The sequence below is a fragment of the Caretta caretta genome, chromosome 8, assembly GCF_965140235.1.
Source record: "Caretta caretta isolate rCarCar2 chromosome 8, rCarCar1.hap1, whole genome shotgun sequence".
Lineage (NCBI taxonomy): Eukaryota > Metazoa > Chordata > Testudines > Cheloniidae > Caretta > Caretta caretta.
This window is the reverse complement of record NC_134213.1, coordinates 52176388-52195880: the sequence shown is the minus strand read 5'-3', so window position 1 is coordinate 52195880 and position 19493 is coordinate 52176388. Positions and strand designations below refer to the sequence as shown.

The following is a 19493-nucleotide window of genomic DNA, read 5'->3' as shown; positions in this document are numbered from 1 at the left end:
ATTAAGAATCAAACGGTGCCACATTTTTAAGTGTGTACCTCAGACTTGCATGGGCAGTACCAGCATGGAGTCTCAGCAATTTGCAATCTGACTGAATCAGGTTTATACTTGAAAAAAAATTCTTCTTGGAAGCATTCCAGACCAGCCTTTGTAGCTGACTTAAGAAGTCTTCTTGGAATGCCTCAAGGAGGATCAAAGGCATTACCCAAATCTTTTTAAGGGCACAGAATGACATCTGATCATTAAGGGCACGTCTACAGTGGCAAAGTTACAGTGCTGGCAGTTATAGCACTGCTCAGCGAGCGCAGAAGGAAAACTGCTGTTGTGTGTTCACTCTGACAGCTGCCTGTGCAATAGTGTGTTCACACTTGCAGCTGTATTCGGAGCGGTGCACTGTGGGCAGCTATCCTACAGAGATAGCTTCTTCCTCTTCTGCCGCTAAGAGTTGTAGGAAGGCGGAGGGGATCATGGGGCATCCTGGGTCCTGTCCCAATGCCCCGTGATGCATTGCTTCGCATTCCAGCAATCCCTGTGCTTCTGTCCGTATTTGGCATCATCTTTCAACTGTTTGTGTACTGCACATCCTGCTTCTTCGGTCTGCAGGAATGGATCCCGAACTGTTGACCAGTATGCTGCTCGCTCTGACCAACACGTCACGAGTGGCAGTGGAGTTATTCCTTAAACTGCAAAGGCAAGAGGAGTTCAACGTGGATCTCGCCACATGAAGTAGCTACAACACGAGATTGCTTGGGGCATTCACAGAGGTGCTCACCATAGCGAAAGACCACTTTTCGGCTCAGGAAACAAGCACTGAGTGGTGAGATCACATCGTCCTGCACGTCTGGGATGACGAGCAGTGGCTGCAGAACTTTTGCATGAGGAAAGCCACATTCATGGGACTGTGTGATGAGCTTGCACCAGCACTATGGCACAAGGACACGAGAATGAGAGCTGCCCTGTCGCTGGAGAAGCGCACGGCAATTGCACTGTGGAAGCTGGCTACTCCAGACTGCTACCAATCAGTTGCTAACCAGTTCGGAGTGGGAAAGTTGACCATTGGACTCATGTTGATGCAAGCGTGCAGGGCCATTAATCGCATCCTGCTCCGAAAGACCGTGACTCTGAGCAATGTGTGTGACATTGTGGATGGCTTTGCACAAATGGGCTTCCTTAACTGCAGAGGGGCGATAGATGGCATGCACATTCCAATTCTGGCACCAGACCACCTAGCCACAGAGTACATTAATCGCAAGGGGTATTTCTCAATGGTTCTCCAGGCACCTGTGGATCACCATGGGCATTTCATGGACATTAATGCAGGCTGGTCCGGAGAGGTGCATGATGCACACATCTTTCAGAACACTGGCCTGTTTTTAAAAGCTGCAAGCAGGGACTTTCTTCCCAGACTGAGGGCAGGGCAGTAGAGTTCAAACCAATAATCAGAGAGGTGAGAACAGGCATTGTGGGACACCTCCCGGAGGCCAATCACAGTGCTGTAATCGCCACGGTGCCTAAGCACAGAAAGCTCTACGCCTCTCGTTGGGGTAGTTTTTTTAGAGCACAACAACTGTGTAGTTTCTGCACAGTATGTGGCTTGGCAGTGTGTACACCTCAGGAGTTACTACGCAGAAATCTGCTTTACTGCATAGCAACTTGCAAGTGTAGACAGGACCAAGTCTCAATGCTCCCCTCCCTACCTCTATGTGATAGGTGAGCCTAGACAGATAATACGTGTGGCAGAGTCAACCTCGTATCTGTCATATGAAGAAGACTTGAGGAGCGTAAATTCCCTTCCTTCCTCTTTTGAATACATACCTGTTAAAACAAACAAAAAAGCGACACCATAAACCAGGGGTGGCGAACCAGTGGCTCCAGGTGCCAACTTTCCAATATGCCAGGGGGTGCCCATTGCTCAACCCCTGGTTCTGCCACAGGCCCTGACCCCACTCCACCCCTTCCCACCCCCTCCCCTGAGTTTGCTGTGCCCTTGCTCCTCCCCTTCCCCGCCCCCCAGAGCCTCCTGCATGCCACAAAACAGCTGATCAGGAGGTGGGGGAGGGAGAGGGAGGCATTGATCGGCAGGGCTGCCGGTGGGGGGGAACTGATGGGGTACTGCTGACATATTACTGTGGCTCTTTGGCAACGTACTTTGGTAAATTCTGGCTCCTGCTCAGGTTGGCCACCCCTGCCATAAACGGTAACAGGAAATACAATGAATGAACATTGGAAAAGATCTAGCAAAGATTGCAAGGTGTCAAGAAAAAAGAACCAAAGCCAATGCGGCACACAGGTAAAAGGAGCAGAGGCAAAAAGTTTTGGAAAATAACTGGAATGTGGGAATTGAAAAGAGACATGTAGGGCTAGAGACAGAATGTAGTAACACTAGAAACACAGTCGCCATTTGTGGATAAAGAGGATTGGGCTTGAATTCTGGAGATACAGTATTTATAGCCTGTGGATAGTGGCATGTGATACTTGATGGCAGAAGTGTTCCTATTACTGCCCTGAAAGGTCAAAATTCTAGACCTCAGATATTCACAAGCCTTGCAATAAAAAACTCAAATCCAGGAAACACTCCTGGGTGAAATGACAGGTTTCATTGGCAATTCTTCAACCAAAAAAACTTCAAAAACAGACTCCAATGAGAGACTGCTGATTTGGAATTAATTTGCGAACTGGATACAATTAATTTAGGCTTGAATAAAGACTGGGAGTGGATGGGTCATTAAACAAAGTAAAACTATTTCCCCATGTTTATTCCCCCCGTACTGTCCTCACATGTTCTTGTCAACTGCTAGAAATGGCCCACCTTGATCATCACTACAAAAGGTCCTCCCCCCCCCCCTTGCTGGTAATAGCTCACCTTACCTGATTACTCTTCTTACAGTGTGCATGGTAACACAAATTGTTTCATGTTCTCTGGGCATATAAATCTCCCCACTGTATTTTCCACAGTATGCATCCAATGAAGTGAGCTGTAGCTCACGAAAGCTCATGCTCAAATCAATTTGTTAGTCTCTAAGGTGCTACAAGTACTCCTTTTCTTTTTTCTGGGTGAAATGGTGGTTTTCATGAATAACAATTTTTCATTGTTCATTATCTTGCAATGGGTACTTGGAAATCTACATGTTTATCCACCTTTCTTAGAACATTAATTCCAGTGTGCATATTTAGATGTCTAGTCCAGGATTTGTACGGTTCTGTCCCATTAGAGTATGTTTTACTTCATCGATAGTGGCAGATGTGATTGACTAGTTTTCCCCCTGAAATTAGGCAGTTTTCATTTAAGCATATTCCATTCAAGTCTATTTATATAATGTTTATCTAACAACTGTGGCTTAATGAGTTTTGACAGAGGAACTGTGGTCAGACAGTCATTTATATTTCCAAGGAGGACTGTGTGCTGCTATTTGTGCTATATGAAGACAGAATTTTGAGAAGGCGTCAAAAGGAGTGGTCCTAACCCTCAGACCAACTGTAAGGTGTGATCTGCCTCAAAGTTCTCCAAGAACAGGAAATATCCATCAGAGTTTGGTGGACATGGAGAGGACAAAGATATACAGCTTTAAACAGCCAAATGCAAAACATGAATTGATGCAAATGCTGTAATATCATGAAAAATGTCCCTTATAAGGGGTTACATTCTCCAGCATGACAGAAAACTTCCTAAAATTCAATAAATTGGTAATGTATGTCTTATTTACCTGGAAAGTGAGAAAAAAATTGAGAATCATGGATATAAAATTGTGTCCTATGACTGGCTTGTGATGGTTTGAAAGGACATCTCAAAACAGTAAGTATCTTGTGCATCAAAAGTTGGAACCAGAACAGTCCTGTTCTGTTCAAGTACTGGTCTCACTGAATACCTACAAACTGAGTTAAAATAAAAAAAGGGAGGATCCAATTTTATCAATTCCACTCACATTAGTAGACCTATCCAAAGCAGTCAGAAGCCAAATATCCAGTTATGGTGCATCAAACACATAATTCCAACTCAAATAGCACTAAATCTTCATTCTAAAAGGCACCAGCGTACTTCAATATCTGTAGAAAAGGATCACAATTTTTGTCAAATGTCAATACATGCTAGTCATGTGGAAATCTCCCAGCACTGGAGTAGGGAACCTGATTCAGCTTTGAAATAAACCAAGTTGTCTGGAGAATCTACAGCCCAGTCTACATTAAGAAATGAAACCATTACAGAAAATGTTTTTAAGCAAGATGTCCTTCTGAATGGATAGCAAAAACTGTTTAAATGAGGGTTGGGGTGTGAGGCCAGGAATGAGGGGTTCAGGGTATAGGAGGGAGCTCTGGGCTGGGGTGCAGGCCCTGGGGTGGGGCTGGGGATGAGGGGTTTGGGGTGCAAGAAGGGGCTCTAGGCTTGGGGGGGGAGGGGTCAGGGCTGGGGCAGGGGATTGGGGCGTGGGCTTAGCTCAGGTGGCTCCTGGTCAGCAGTGCAGCAGGGGTGAAGAGGCAGGCTTCCTGCCCGTCCTGGCACTGCGGACCACGCTGTGCCCTGGAAGCGGCCAGCAGCAGGTCTGGCTCCTAGGCAGAGGCATGCAAGTGGTTCTCACCCGCAGGCACTGCCCCCCCCCCCAGCTCCCATTGGCCAGAGTGCGGAGCCGGTGCTCGGGGCAGCACATGGAGCCCCGTGCCCCGACCTAGGAGCCAGACCTGCTACTGGCCACTTCTGGGGCACAGCACAGTGCCAGAACAGGTAGGGACTAGCCTGCCTCAGCCAGGCAGCACCGTGGATGGCACTTTTAATGGCCTGGTCAGAGGTGCTGGCCAGAGCCGCCGCAACCCAGTCCCTTCCATTCCGCTACCCAGTTCTGAGTCGCGACCCATGGTTTGACAACCACTACTATAGAGAGTAAAAAGCACTAAAGAGGAAAGTACTCAGCCATGTGTTTATTCAAGAAAAGAAAAGTAGGATTGACTCTGGGAATTGTACCTTCTATTGTTATCCAAGCAATGAAAATCCAGATTGATTGCTTTCATAAGAGTGAAATTTTCTGCAACAGCTGTATGTTCATACATTAGCTCAATTCCCTCCACCCCTTACGGAAAGGAAAATTACTTATTAGCAGATATATAATAATTCCATCTATTCAAACTCTCTCAGGGCAGGTCTACACTATCACTTAAGTTGATCTAGTTTACATCACTGAGGGGTGTGAAAAAGACACCACCCTGAGTGACGCAAGTTATAGTGACCTAATCACTGTCCACACTGGCACTAGGTCTGCAGGAGATGGCGTAATAGTTGTGGAAGCGGAGTAATTATGCCAACAGGAGAGCACTCTCCCGTTGGCAAAGAGCATCTTCACCAGACACGCTACATTGCAGAGTATGTAGCGCTTCTAGTGTAGACCCGTCCTCAGTATTTTACTCATTTGCAAAGACATCTTGCAAATAAAAGTCGTAAGAGACTGATCTTTATAAACAGAGATCATGAGGAACAGTCATTCCCACCCATTGGTACACATACAAGTCAGGCTCGGAAAGGGTACCTACATCAGTAAGAGGTGATCCAAATTACTGAATCCCAACCCTAGCTGATCTTGCTGGCTACACTGGATAGGAGGGGAAAGGCACGACACTGGAGGCTCAGATAGGGAATAATTGGGCATCCACTCTTCTGGCCTATGGGTGCCATGGCCAAGAGCAGAATTTAATTAGCTTTTGATTGGACTTGGTTGCAAACAGTGTTTACATATGAAATCACTTACATGCAATCTAATCAATGGCGTGCTAGTCTTGATCCTTTATTCCTGCATTTAGCTTGCAAGTGAACCTGAATGCTGGTCTTGCCATAGAAGTATATGGCTCTGAAGAAAAGAGACAGGTGTTTCAGGTAAAAAAAATCTGATCTCTGTTTAAGCTCTTACTTTTTATTCCATTTTGGCACTTGAGTTAAGTCATAATGGTTTTGTTGTCACTCTCCTAATGGATATCTGCAATTTGCGTGGTGACCCTTGGAAGAAAGCTGGTTATTACATTCCCCACACCTCCAGAAGTTTGATTCCTGAGGCTGCCACTTGCCCTGTGCCATGCAAGGTTACATGAGTTTCCAACCTGATGATAGTTATTTGAATTGCCCAAGGTTTGTCCTTAAAGAGATGAGACTACCACTGAAGAGACAGGCTAATATCTAGGATTTTCAATAAGGATATATATTCTAAGTCTGTTACCACCAGTGCCTGTTTAGAAAGTTCTGAAGGGGAAAGAGGTGGAGTACTGCCCCAAAAATCATTTCCACAAACTACCATCATGTCAACTATCTGCAAATTGAGAAGGGCATGAATTTTGTTGAATTTCTCCTTAAGCACTAGCATAAGACTTAGATTGGTTCAGAGATCTCAGATTTAAGAATTCCTGAGATGGGTCAAAAAGTTCTGCTGCTTCACTTTGAATCCATGATGTGCCAGGAATTGGATGGTTTAGTGACTGTGGAGAGATGTCAAGCCATTTAACTGCACCTTCATCAGCAGATGGTTCAGGTGGCAGTATGTGCGGCTGTGCTGGTCTCAAGTTGGCTACCCGGACCATCATCAACTTTTTGAACACGTGCACTGAGAGGTTGAAGATAGAGATGTCCAGAACTGGACAAAGATCTTTTCACTGATGCAAAGAACCTGAAGTAGAAAACAGAGCCTCTCTCTTTTCTGGGACTCGGATTATTGTTCCAATAGAAGAAAATTAGCTACATGCTTTTAAAAACACTTGTCTTTTTTAAGTGGTCTTCAGGGAGGGGAGAAGAAAAATGTAAAGGAGGTGGATCTTGAGAATCCACAGGTATGCCTTGTCTGAGAAGTTCAAGAGCCCACCTGTTGAAACTAGAGTCTTCTTCACAAAAGAAGGTGCACCTGAACCAGTACAGCTTGTCTGATTAAGAGCACCCCCTCTGGCGTTGGGGGATGAATTTCTTTGCAAAAGTGAATCAAAGAGATTGGAGGTTTTCACAGGAGTGAGAGTTGCAAAAAAATGACCTGAAACTCCATTACGAGTCTCAACAATATATGGTAGAGTAATTTTATTCAGATATTAGGAAACCTCGGGGCTTTTTCTGGCAACTGTTGAAGAGTTTCACCTTATCAAAGGTGCTTAAATCTAGCTTCTATCTGGATATGGTGTCTGCATCTAAAGCCTAAAACACATTCTTCAAGTCAGTGTTTTGCAAAGAAAAGATGTAGCAAAGAATGATGTGACAGCACAGGAGGCATCAGAAGATATCTAGTGTTACCTTGATAGAAGTTAGCTTTTCTTATCTTCCTCTTTTGAAACATATAGGACCTCTGTCTCCGAGGGAGAAGGTGATACACAGTGTTGTGCTAGCCAAAGCCAAACACTCTGAAGTGGCTGGGGAACTGCACTACTGTTTATAACCTCCTTTCCAAATGTTTGATGTCATGAGGGGCTTATAGTGCAGTCCAAACAAAAAATACTTCATTATAAGGTTCCTGAAGTTCATAAGCACCGGATAGCCACATCTCACAAACAGGAATACTCAGAATCAGCTGAGGGATGAAACTAATGTTCTGTAATACATTCCACCCAAAAAGAAGGGACTAAAGGTGGAAGGTGGAAGAAGGTTAAGATATTTTGGGATTTTTCACTTTGACTACTTATTGTCAAGAAAAAAGTTAAGTATTTAATAGGAGAAACAGACACACACACACACACCCCGCCATACCACCACCACCCAGGTCCTTGGAGGAGATGCTTGAGAGTGATATGCCTTCTACACATCTATCCAAGAGCTTAAAATGTTCTTAATAATTTAGAAAAGTACACACTCAAATGGTTGTAAGAATATATCTGCTTCTAGGAGAAAAATGTTGACATGAGCCAGCCCTCAAAAGTTACCTCTTCTAAAACTTTGTATGTTTCACTGTCGACTACATAACTATGGTAAATATTTGAATATCGACAGGAAGAATTAGCTCTGAGATATATTTACAATGCTATAGATCTAGGCAAAAGGCTCTAGATGTGTTTAAGTATGTTGATTGAGTTTCTCCACTGATTTCGATGCCAGAAGATAACCACCACAAAAAATTACCATAAAAATGTAGATATTCAGCTCTGGATTTTGTCAGATAATTAAGCTTATGTAAGAGAAATCAAATTCTGGTGTCACAAACAGCAAGCATTTAGAACTTAATTAAAAATATTTCTAAAGAATATTCAGAAATTTAGATTTAATCTGTGCTAAGAAAAACAAAATGATTAAATGAGAAGAGCAACAAAAATTATTAAATGTCTAAAAATATGACTTATGAGGGAAGATTAGACAAAACAAACCCAATTTTTTCAAAGAGAAGAGACGACTGAGAAGGGACATGATAACAGATTTCAAGTACATAAAAGGTTGTTAGAAGGAGGAGGGAGAAAAGCTGTTCTTCTTAACCTCTGAGGATAGGACAAGAAGCAATGGGCTTAAATTGCAGAAACGACAGTTCAGGTTGGACATTAGGAAAAAATTCCTGTCAGGGTAGTCAAGCACTGGAATAAATTGCCTGAGGAGGCTGTGAACACTGCATCATTGAATATTTTTAAGAGCAGGTTAGACAAACACCTGTCAGGGATGATCTAGAGAATACTTAGTCCTGCCCTGAGTACAGGGGACTGGACTAGGTGAGAGAACCTGGATTTGTGCAGGAAATGGCCCACCTTGATTATCATACACATTGTGAAGAGAGTGGTCACTTTGGATGGGCTATTACCAGCAGGAGAGTGAGTTTGTGGGGGGGGGGGGGGAGGGTGAGAAAACCTGGATTTGTGCTGGAAATGGCCCAACTTGATGATCACTTTAGATAAGCTATTACCAGCAGGACAGTGGGGTGGGAGGAAGTATTGTTTCATGGTCTCTGTGTGTATATATAATGTCTTCTGCAGTTTCCACGGTATGCATCCGATGAAGTGAGCTGTAGCTCACGAAAGCTCATGCTCAAATAAATTGGTTAGTCTCTAAGGTGCCACAAGTACTCCTTTTCTTTTTGCGAATACAGACTAACACGGCTGTTACTCTGAAACTTAGTCACAGGTATTCTGAGTAAAAGTCTTGGACAGGTCACAGGCAATAAACAAAAATTAACAGCCCATGACCTGTCTATTACTTTTAATCACAGGTATTTTTAGTATAACTTGGGGGGAGGGCAGAGCTGAGGGGATGTCTGGGGGGGCCACAGCTGGGGGTCAGCAGCACCAGCTGCCAGGGGCCACGGACCGCAACTGCTCCGGCCGGCCACCTGGGGATCACCGCCTGGGGCCAGTGGACTGCAGCAGCTCTGCCCAGCCCCCAGGCCGGGCATGGCAGCCTGGTGGGCCATAGCAGCTCCGGACGGCCATCCGCAGTAATCCTGTGGACCACAGCTGCTGCGGCTGGGGACCACTGCCTGAGGCCACGGCTGCTCTGGTTGGCTGCCTGGGAACTGTTGCCTGGGGCCACTGGAGCAGCAGTGGATGTGGCTGTCCCCTGGATTGCTCCGGCAACAGCTGGTGTGGCTGTCCTTGGGGCCAGCTGCTTGGGCAGCCCTGGTGTCAGCCACACTGGACACTGCAAAAGACACGGAGGTCGCGGAAAGTCATGGAATCCATGACTTCTGCAACCTCCATGACAGACACTGAGCTCTATAGATGACCTCTTGAGGTCCCTTCCAGTCCTACAATTCTATGATTCTAAGGACTTGTCTACACAGTCCATGGCAGCCTAGTGCAGGGTATATTCACTCTCTAGCTTGCCACAAACTGTTAGTGTAGACAAACTGTAAGAAAAACTAAAATAGGTTTAAAAATTAGGGCTGTCGATTAATTGCAGTTAACCCACGCAATTAACTCAAAAAAAATTAATCGTGATTTAAAAAATTTATCTCGACTAATCACAGTTTTAATCGCACTGTTAAACAGAATACCAACTGAAATTTATTAAATATTTTGGATGTTTTTCTACATTTTCATATATATTGTATTCTGTGTTGTATATTGTGTATATATAATATAATAAGTGTATATTGATTACAAATATTTGCACTGTAAAAATGATAAACAAAAGAAAATTTTTCAATTCACCTCATACATGTACTGTAGTGCAATCTCTTTATCATGAAAGTGCAACTTACAAATGTAGATTTTTTATTTGTTACATAACTGCACTCAAAAACAAAACAATGTAAAACTTCAGAGCCTGCAAGTCCACTCAGCCTTACTTCTTGTTCAGCCAACCGCTAAGACAAACAAGTTTGTTTACATTTACGGGAGATAATGCTGCTCGCTTCTTATTTACAATGTCACCTGAAAGTGAGAACAGGCATTCGCATGGTATTTTTGTAGCCGGAATTGCAAGGTATTTATATGCCAGATATGCTAAACATTTGTATGCCCCTTCATGCTTTGGCCACCCTTCCAGAGGACATGCTTCCATGCTGATGATGCTCGTTAAAAAAAATGCTTTAATTACATTTGTGACTGAACTCCTTGGGGGAGAATTGTTGCCTCCTGCTCTGTTTTACCAGCAGTCTGCCATATATTTCACGTTTTAGCAGATAGTCTCGGATGATGACCCAAGTTCATGTTCATTTTAAAAACACTTTCACTGCAGATTTGACAAAACGCAAAAAAGGTACCAATGTGAGAAAGGGGGGCTTGTGTCATGGCCACACAGGGTGGATAGGGAGTTGCAGAGTGAGCCTGCTCCGCAGAAATGGCTCCTACCACTCCTGTCCCCAGTGATGCCTGAGCTCGGCTCCCTGCTCCAGGCACTGCGATTTGGCCCCTGGTGTGTGAGGTTACAGCACTGCTCAGCCCCCACTTCAACCAGGACAGGGGATTTTGTGAGTCAAAGCATAACAGTCCCACAAAACCTAGGACTGTTGGAACTGTGCATTCAGCTGTAACTGCAATTAATCTAGTGTAAATCAACCACAGTTCCCACAGACAGAAATGAAACATGCCATTAATCAGAAAATAAGCCAAATTAGATAAAGTGGACCAGAAGTTAGGTCAAGTTAAAAGAAGACAAGTTAAGTGATGGAGTAACTGCGTGAGACAGCACTGGCACAATGCATCAACAGCTGAAAATAGTACCAACAATGGACCAAGCTACATTAAATGCAGACCTAAACATCTAACACGAGAATGGCCAGTGGCAGAATTCTATTGACTACTCAGATAGTCTTAGACATAAAAGCTCCTGATGATCCCATGCTGCATCTGTAGTGGAAATGGTAACATCACTCAGTCTCTTCCCATCACCTTCTTTTGGGTCACATCCCAGTTGGTCCAGGCAGACCTCCTTCAGCACCACAGAGTGGGTTTATGGGAGAGAGAAAGGGATTCACCATATGGAAGGCATCCCATTATTCTACACTTCTATCAGGCAGGGTAGAACAATACTATAATCCTCACTGTTTAGGTGCTTTGGGTAGAAAAAAGAATGACGCACTCAACTGCTGATGTATGTTTTTGGGTACTACTAATACTTGTATCTACTATTTCCTTTTCATCACCTACTTCATTTACATTCAGGTGTATGGGTATTCTATGTAAATCAGAGAACTAGCAGTAAGACAGGCAATGTAGCTCATTTGTTATATGGAAAATTAAAACAGACACTGAAAAGTCAAACGGGCCTATCAGTATACAGTCAATGTACAAAAAGCATATTATGATCATATTTATTGTCATTTAGGTCCAAAGACAATATACCACCAATATAACAAATGTGTCTTTCAACTAGTAAGAAAAGTTGGAACTTTTAAAGTATTATAATATATATTCAACCACAGATGTTTAACATTCAGAAACACTACAAAAGAAACATTCAGACAGACACTTTCTTTTATCATTACTTGACTGTGTTTAAATTCCAGCAGTTTTCCCCAAACACACCATTATTAGATCCAGATAACCTCATGATGTTTTAAAGCCATCTGCTTCAAAGAAATGGAAACTCAGGATAATTGAGCAGACATATTCTCCAGTTCCAGAATTTATGTTTGTTGGTTGACATCACAAGATCTTGACCCTTTTCATTTAAAATTGAAAACAAAACCCATGAACTACTCACCTCCGGCTGAATAGCTTTAAATACTGGGACATCCATTAGTGTTATCTGACCCTGAAATACAAAGTCATACATTACATTCAAAATTAATTTTCTGTCCATTTAAAATCCTACATGGTTCTAAGGTGCCAACTGTACTTGTTTTAGTCTGTTGTATTTTGTTGTTTCACTATAATCATGCTGGAAATATCAGATATTATGAATCTGTTACCAACAAGCATCTTTGCTATTACCATTAAGACATGCTGCATATCCAAAGTATAAAGCTATGGTCAGTATTTCACATTTATTCAAATAAACAAAATCCTATCTACAAGCAAGTAGGCTATTCTTATGAACCAAATCCTGCATTTGTTTATTTGAGTTATGATTTAAAATATATAAGCTATCAGGTCAAACAGAGAAAGACTTCTAAAAATCGCCAAGAAAACACTTTCAATTCCTCACAAACTCAGTTTCTCTCAATGCTCCAAACAGCTTTCTCTTATCATTATATGTATATCTTTTGAAACATTTTTGCATCTCATTAATCAATCGTGTCATTTCTCATGTTTGTTGCATGTGAATCACAAAGCTGAGTTCCCCTGTCCCAAGGACACAGGAGACAAAGGTCCATTTTTCCTGTCTCTAAGTTCTTATATGGCATCCCTCATCACAGTATCGGTTTATATGCCAAAAATTAACAAACAAAAGAACTGTCTTCCTTCCCACCAGCTAGAATTAACAAACAGTGGTTTGCTTTTTTGTTTGTGTTTTTAGCAAAGGTGATGAAAGGAGCTGTATTTCTGTGTGAGAAGAACTACTGACAGAGATGCGTTTTGTATTTAGTTTTCAACATTGAATTCCATGGTAATTTCTGATCTCTTTTCAGGCAGTGAGTTTCATATTGTCTTTGTCTTATTCCCTTGAAAATGCCATCTCTTGTGCTCAAGAAGAAGAGCTCTGCATGGCTCAGAAGCTTGTCTCTCTCACCAACAGAAGTAGATCCAATTAAAAAAAAACAACATTACCTCATCCTCCTTTTCTCTATAATATCCTGGGACTGACACGGCATATCACCAGTGTGTGAATCTCTGTTGCAAGTTCTGTAACCAGTGAACTGACCACAATCTCCTTGCCTGCCACAGAAGGAGGTGGGCATTTTTGCAACCATGGCTATTTTGGCATCCAACAGAATTGAGTGTAAAAGAACTCCAAGGCTGCGGACAACTTGACAATCTCAGAGCAGATGCCATCAACAGTGGTAACGTTATAGAAGCAAGAAGTCCTTTGAGGTACTTCCCTTTTACAAACAGTACCATCTCACTCTTGTCTGGGCTTAGCTGCTCTTACGCCAAATACTGATTTTGGGTAAGCACTGGGAGTTCATCTGATCATGTTTATTATAAAATTTAAAATACCATTTTTTAAAAATTATGATTTGATTTTTAAGAGAGCTTTATGGGCATAAGTGTGAGACTAAACTCCAGTTACACTGATTTTTACATGAAACTACGGATGACACACACACATGCACATACATGTGTTTGGATACTTTTTTTTTTTTTGCACGTCAACAATAAATCAACTACAGACTTTTCAAACCAAGAGTCCCAGTTCTACTTTTTTTAAACTCAAGTTTCCCTGTATTATTGATACACGACTATGCAGCTAGTTGGACAACAGTTTTTCAGCCAATTTTAGTCTGTCCTTTATCAGTGTATCAACACCAGAAAGTACCTAAGATCATTTTTAAAGTTACTATAAAATAATTATTAATTCCCAAGCTGCCTTCTTAACAGATTGTATTCACAGATTTTAACTACCAACCAAGTAGTAAGAATATTTCTGTCTCTTTATGCCAGCAGAAGTTAAACTGTATGCTGAATTCTAACACTACACTTTTAAACTAACTACTAAGGGACATCAGACAGACCTAGCCTCACAAGTTAATTTAAGAGGCAACGAATAATAGAACACAAAGTTGTGAATTTCAGTTAGTTATTATTCCATACCCACAAGAGGAAAGGCAATTCTTGATTTAGTCCTAAGTGGAGCGCAGGATCTGGTCCAAGAGGTGAATATAGTAACAATGACCACTTGGTAACAATGACCATAATATAATTACATTTGAGATCTCTGTGGCGGAGAAAAATCCACAGCAGCCCAACATGGCAGCATTTAATTTCAGAAAGGGGAACTACACAAAAATGAGGAAATTAGTTAAACAAACATTAAAAGGTACAGTGAGAAAAGTGAAATCCCTGCAAGCTGCATGGAAACTTTTTTAAGACACCATAATAGAGGCTCAACTTAAATGTATACCCCAAATTAAAAAAGATTGGGACTTTTCAGCTTGGAAAAAAGAAACTAAGGGGGAATATGATAGAGGTCTATAAAATAATGACTGGTGTGGAAAAAGTAAATAAGCAAGTGTTATTTACTCCTTCTCATAACACAAGAACTAAGAGTCACTAAATGAAATTAATAGGCAGCAGATTTAAAACAAACAAAAGGAAGTAATTCTTCACACAATGCACAGTCAACCTGTGGAACTCTCTGCCAGTGGATGTTGTGAAGGCCAAGACTATAACAGGGTTCAAAAAAGAACTAGATAAATTCATGAAGGACAGGTCCATCAATAGTGATCAATGGCTCCATGTCTAATTGGCAGCCGGTATCAAGTGGTGTACCCCAAAGGTTGGTCCTGGGGCTGGTTTTATTCAATATCTTCATTAATGATCTGGAGACTGGCGTGGATTGCACCCTCAGCAAGTTTGCAGATGACACTAAACTAGGAGGAGTGATAGCTACACTGGAAGGTAGGGACAGGATACAGAGGGACCTAGACAAATTTAGAGGATTGGGCCAAAAGAAATCTGATGCGGTTCAACAAGGACAAGTGTGGAGTCCTGCACTTAGAACAGAAGAATCCCATGCAATGCTACAGACTAGGGACCGAGTGGCTAGGCAGCAGTTCTGCAGAAAAGGACCTAGGGGTTACAGTGGACAAGAAGCTGGATATGAGTCAACAGTGTGCCCTTGTTGGCATTTTGGGCTGTATAAGTAGGAGCATTGTCAGCAGATTGAGGGACATGATCATTTCCCTCTATTCAGCATTCGTGAGGCCACATCTGGAGTACTGCATCCAGTTTTGCCCTCCACTACAGAAATGATGTGAACAAATTGGAGAGACTCCAGCTGAGGGCAACTAAAATGATTAGGGGTCTGGAACACATGCTTTATGAGGAGAGGCTGAGGAACCGGGATTATTTAGTCTGTGGAAGAGAAGAATGAAGGGGGATTTGACAAATGCTTTCAACTACCTGAAGGGGGGTTCCAAAGAGGATGGATCTAGACTGTTCTCAGTGGTACCAGATGACAGAACAAGGAGTAATGGTCATAACTTGCAGTGGGGGAGGTTTAGGTTGGATATTAGGACAAACTTTTTCACTAGGAGGGTGGTGAAGCACTGGAATGGGTTACCTAGAGAGGTGGTGGAATCTCCTTCCTTAGAGGTTTTTAAGACAGGCTTGACAAAGCCCTGGCTGGGATGATTTAGTGGGGGACTGGTCCTGCTTTGAGCAGGGGGTTGGACTAGATGACCTCCTGAGGTCCCTTCTAACCCTAATATTCTATGGCTCTTAGCCAGGATTGGCAGAGATGGTGTCACTAGCCTCTGTTTGCCAGAAGCTGGGAATGGACGACAGGGGATGGATCACTCAATGATTATCTGTTCTGTTCATTCCCTCTGGGGCACTTGGCATTGGCCATTGCACTAATATTAGGGGGGTTTTGCATTTGACTGCCCATTTCTTAGGGAGAAAATATCCATCTCCATCAGTTCTGTCCAGCTTGAGCAGTGGGTATATGCTAAGTAACTCTCACCCCAGCCTGCAGCCTTTCCCCTGCAAAGTTTACAATCTCTGTTAGAGCCCCATGAACCTGCAAAAGTAGTCCACAACCCAAAGGCATCCCAGTACTGAATTTACAAGTTCCTTGATATGGAACCATTTGGCTTGCGGAACTTACAATCTCATTTGCAACTTTGTAATAAATATATATTTAAAATGTGTTAAACAAAAAGAATCCTAACACACACAAGCAAAACTGCAGATTTCACACATTTAAAACTAATGAACTATTTTTCCCCACAAAACCTGGCTTGCTTTTTAAGTCTCAATGATATGTACATAACAAGCCAAACTGAAGTGTCTCATTTGAGCTGATTAAGTTAGAGGACAACACTTCAGCTCAGAATACGCGAGAAATGTATTTTATGATGCTTACTTTATGAACCAATTTTGCTCAAGTTTCTTTTAAAACCAAGCAAGGAAAGATTCAGCCCAAATGGAATATGAGGAAGTTAAATTAAAAACCATGCCTATTAATTTGATTTTGGTAGTGCAAACCCAAAGTAAAATTTCTTTCCCATGTCCTTAGCACTTGCAAATCCGTGGATGAAGATTTTGGTGCTTTCTGGCCAACTCCATCTTCTCTGGGTGGCTTAGTTTTTTTGATACTTCAAGCAGAGTTCTGAAATGCTCATCTTGACTTGAATTGTTCAAATGAAACAAGTTTCCCCACAATCATTTTTCTTTATCAACAGTTAGCGTCCCTCAAGAAAAAATGTACAAGTTCACTACAACTGTAAATTTGCAGTATCTCTTTGCTCTGTCCTCTGGGCAGGTCTTTGTGAATAAGTATTTTGACTACAAAAAATTAACAATATGGGGAAATTCATTCTTCTATATTCCAGAAACTGAGTATGTCTAGCAATCTTATACATTAAATTAAAGAATGTCTCCATAGCCTAGAATGAAAAAGAGAAAGGACAGATAAAACAGATTCTAGAAAGATTTCAGAAGATCAACCAACCTACAGCAGAGACAGCCAAAGAGAAATATATTTGGTTATGCATTTTAGGTAATAGTTCTAGAACGTGTCAGGGAGAAGCATTACTTTCTATGAGAGAATGCTGGCTTTCTTGCATCCCGAAAAACTGAAGAATCCTTCAAGAGGAATGTTCATCTTTCAAGGAATTTACGTAATCTGTGAAGTTAGCATCTGGAAAGGCAAACAATCTTGTGGTTAAGGCACTGTATTGGGAGTTGGGAAATCTGGGTTCAACTCCCAACTCTGCCACAGTGTTCTTTATTGGGCAAGATGTTGCAGTACTTCAGCTCCCCGTCTATGCAGTGTAAGAGTACGTTAACTCACATGGGTGTGGAGAAGATAAATTCATTTGTATTTTTGAGGTGTTCAGATACTACAATGATTTCCACCACAGAGTTTTCCCTCTGTGTGTGGAGGAGGCGGGGTGGGAGTACTCTCTCTCAGTATCAATTCTCAGACAGCCTAAAGCAGAAAATTTACAGCCAGTAGGATCAGGACCAACATATTCAGTTTCCTCCTCAAGGACTGCAGGGTCCTTCTACAATTTAGAATTTGTTTATTGGGGATTTTCCTGGACAGCTTTAGGAAAAAATGCTAGTAAGAGGGGCCACATCATTCAGTTTAAACATCTTCCAGAGCTCAGGCTCTGTAGGCATAGGATACTCCTCAAGGACGACTGTAGTGGTGTTGGGACTATATGCTTCTGGGTGCAGAGCTGCTAAACTGCAGTCAGTTGCATAGTGTAGGTAGTGTTCTTTTCTTCCATGGCGGAGACATGCCTTGGGTTTAAGGTACAGGAACTCTACCAAATGTTTATCTGTAAAGGTGGCTGAAGAAGACTAGATCCTTTTTTACTGTGTGATGAAGGCAGCCCAAAATATCCTACTTGGTCAAATATTTCTATTTCAGATTAGTTCAACTGCTTGCAGGAAAAGCAGATTTATTCCAGAATAGTGAAAAGCAGCATAGCTGCAGATTTTATATAATTTCTGTCCTTGCTGGTAAACCTCTCAGCCGGTTTTGAACAGAAATTTAAGGAACTGTTGTGTGCTGTCTTTGAGGCAGAGAAGTATCTGAGCTCCACAGACAGGGCAGTCTGCCAGAAAGAACGATAGCATTTCAGTTTCCAATTGACTTTGCTACCTGCTATGCAAGGTCAAGAAGAAGAACTTAACTGTTAGGAATCTGTCTCTGAGATGCAGAATATGGTTTTAGAATGGATGGACTAAAATTGCTGGCTATAATGCAAAATGAAAGTCTAGATTTTGGTTACAGATGAATATTCACAACACTATTTCCTTGGGATGTTGTAAATTCTGAAAGCAGTGCTTTGTAATTTGTTTCATAACTATGTTGTTTATCATCAGGAGTATTCATGGCTTCTAACTTTGCCAAATGTTTGTCACTAGACAACATTAAGACATTAGGATAAAGTAACAGCAAGGCTTCTGTTAAACATAGCATCAGTTATGTTTGTATCCTAATGCCCAAAAGCTCCTCTCTGGGGATTGTGCTTGTTTGCTCACCAATTTTATTCCAAAGCTTTTGTCATAATTCCATTCTCTATAATAGACGGATGCCTCCTGTTGCTCATGTTTGGAAATTCCATAGTCTTACTAGTTTTGGTAAAACAAAACTTGGTGAAACACAAGTCTATTTCAGAAATGCTAAGAAAAGGTAAAATGTTTTCCCCCCATTCATACTCTAGGGGCCCAATTCCCCACTATATTTGATCTGCTCTCAGATATAGCAGAGACTGGCAGCTGTCATGCACTGGTTGCAGCTCTCTGACCCATGGTCACTCAGTCCCACTGGAAGTTGGAGCAGCAGGCTGGCTACTCCAACTATCTCCACTGGCTCAAGCTGCACAAGGAAGCTTACACCAATGGAGGGGCACCAGAATAGAATGAACCCCATCACAGGAAGCGTATGGAAATCGTACAGCCCAAAAGAGTTGCAACTGCCATTTTCTCTTTGGTCTCAGGTCCTAAGGATATTGGTCAATAGCCCTCTAAAAGATCTAGGATCTTTGTTTTGTCAGGGCCATACAGCATCTAATCCAGCACAAAACAGAACACTAGCATATCTGGTTTTGGTACTAGATCAAATGGACTGCACCACTTTGAGACTCTTACCATGCTTAAACCCAATGCTCTGCAACTTTTGTTTTGCTGCCCCCCACATTCTATATGGTATACAGAATGTACACTGCTAACATGATTTCATCAGGATCCAAAGATCAGCAAGATTAGACTTTCCAGTTGTGGTGGTGAAGACACTTATCAAATTCATCTCTTTACATCATCTGTGCATTGGAGACATTTTCCCCTAAGAGCACAAGAGTATGGTCTTCACCTGGTAGCTGGAGACATTACTACCTCCTGTTCGGTACAGTAACTCCTCACATAAAGTCGTCCCAGTTAACAATGTTTTATTGTTATGTTGCTGATCAATTAGAGAACATGTTTGTTTAAAACTGCGCAATGTTCACTTATACTGTTGTTTGGCAGCCGCCTGCTTTGTCCACTGCTTGCAGAAAGAGCAGCCCGTT

General features: G+C 42.1%; 1 protein-coding gene across 9 annotated transcripts in view; it reads right to left on the bottom strand.

The window, feature by feature from the left end:
• The window catches only part of RALGPS2 (Ral GEF with PH domain and SH3 binding motif 2), a 277132-nt gene that overhangs the window by 189197 nt on the left and 68442 nt on the right, over nucleotides 1-19493 (bottom strand). For 8 of the 9 annotated variants that reach the window (XR_007358002.2, XR_012669645.1, XM_048860736.2 and 5 more), the window contains one exon: nucleotides 12071-12121. The exons of the other annotated variant lie outside the window; for it this stretch is intronic. Coding sequence is in view for 6 of the 8 variants with exons in the window: in XM_048860736.2 (XP_048716693.1) it covers nucleotides 12071-12121 (51 nt within the window). In the remaining 2 variants the exon portion in view is untranslated. The remainder of the gene's footprint in view (nucleotides 1-12070; nucleotides 12122-19493) is intronic. 9 annotated transcript variants of the gene reach the window in all.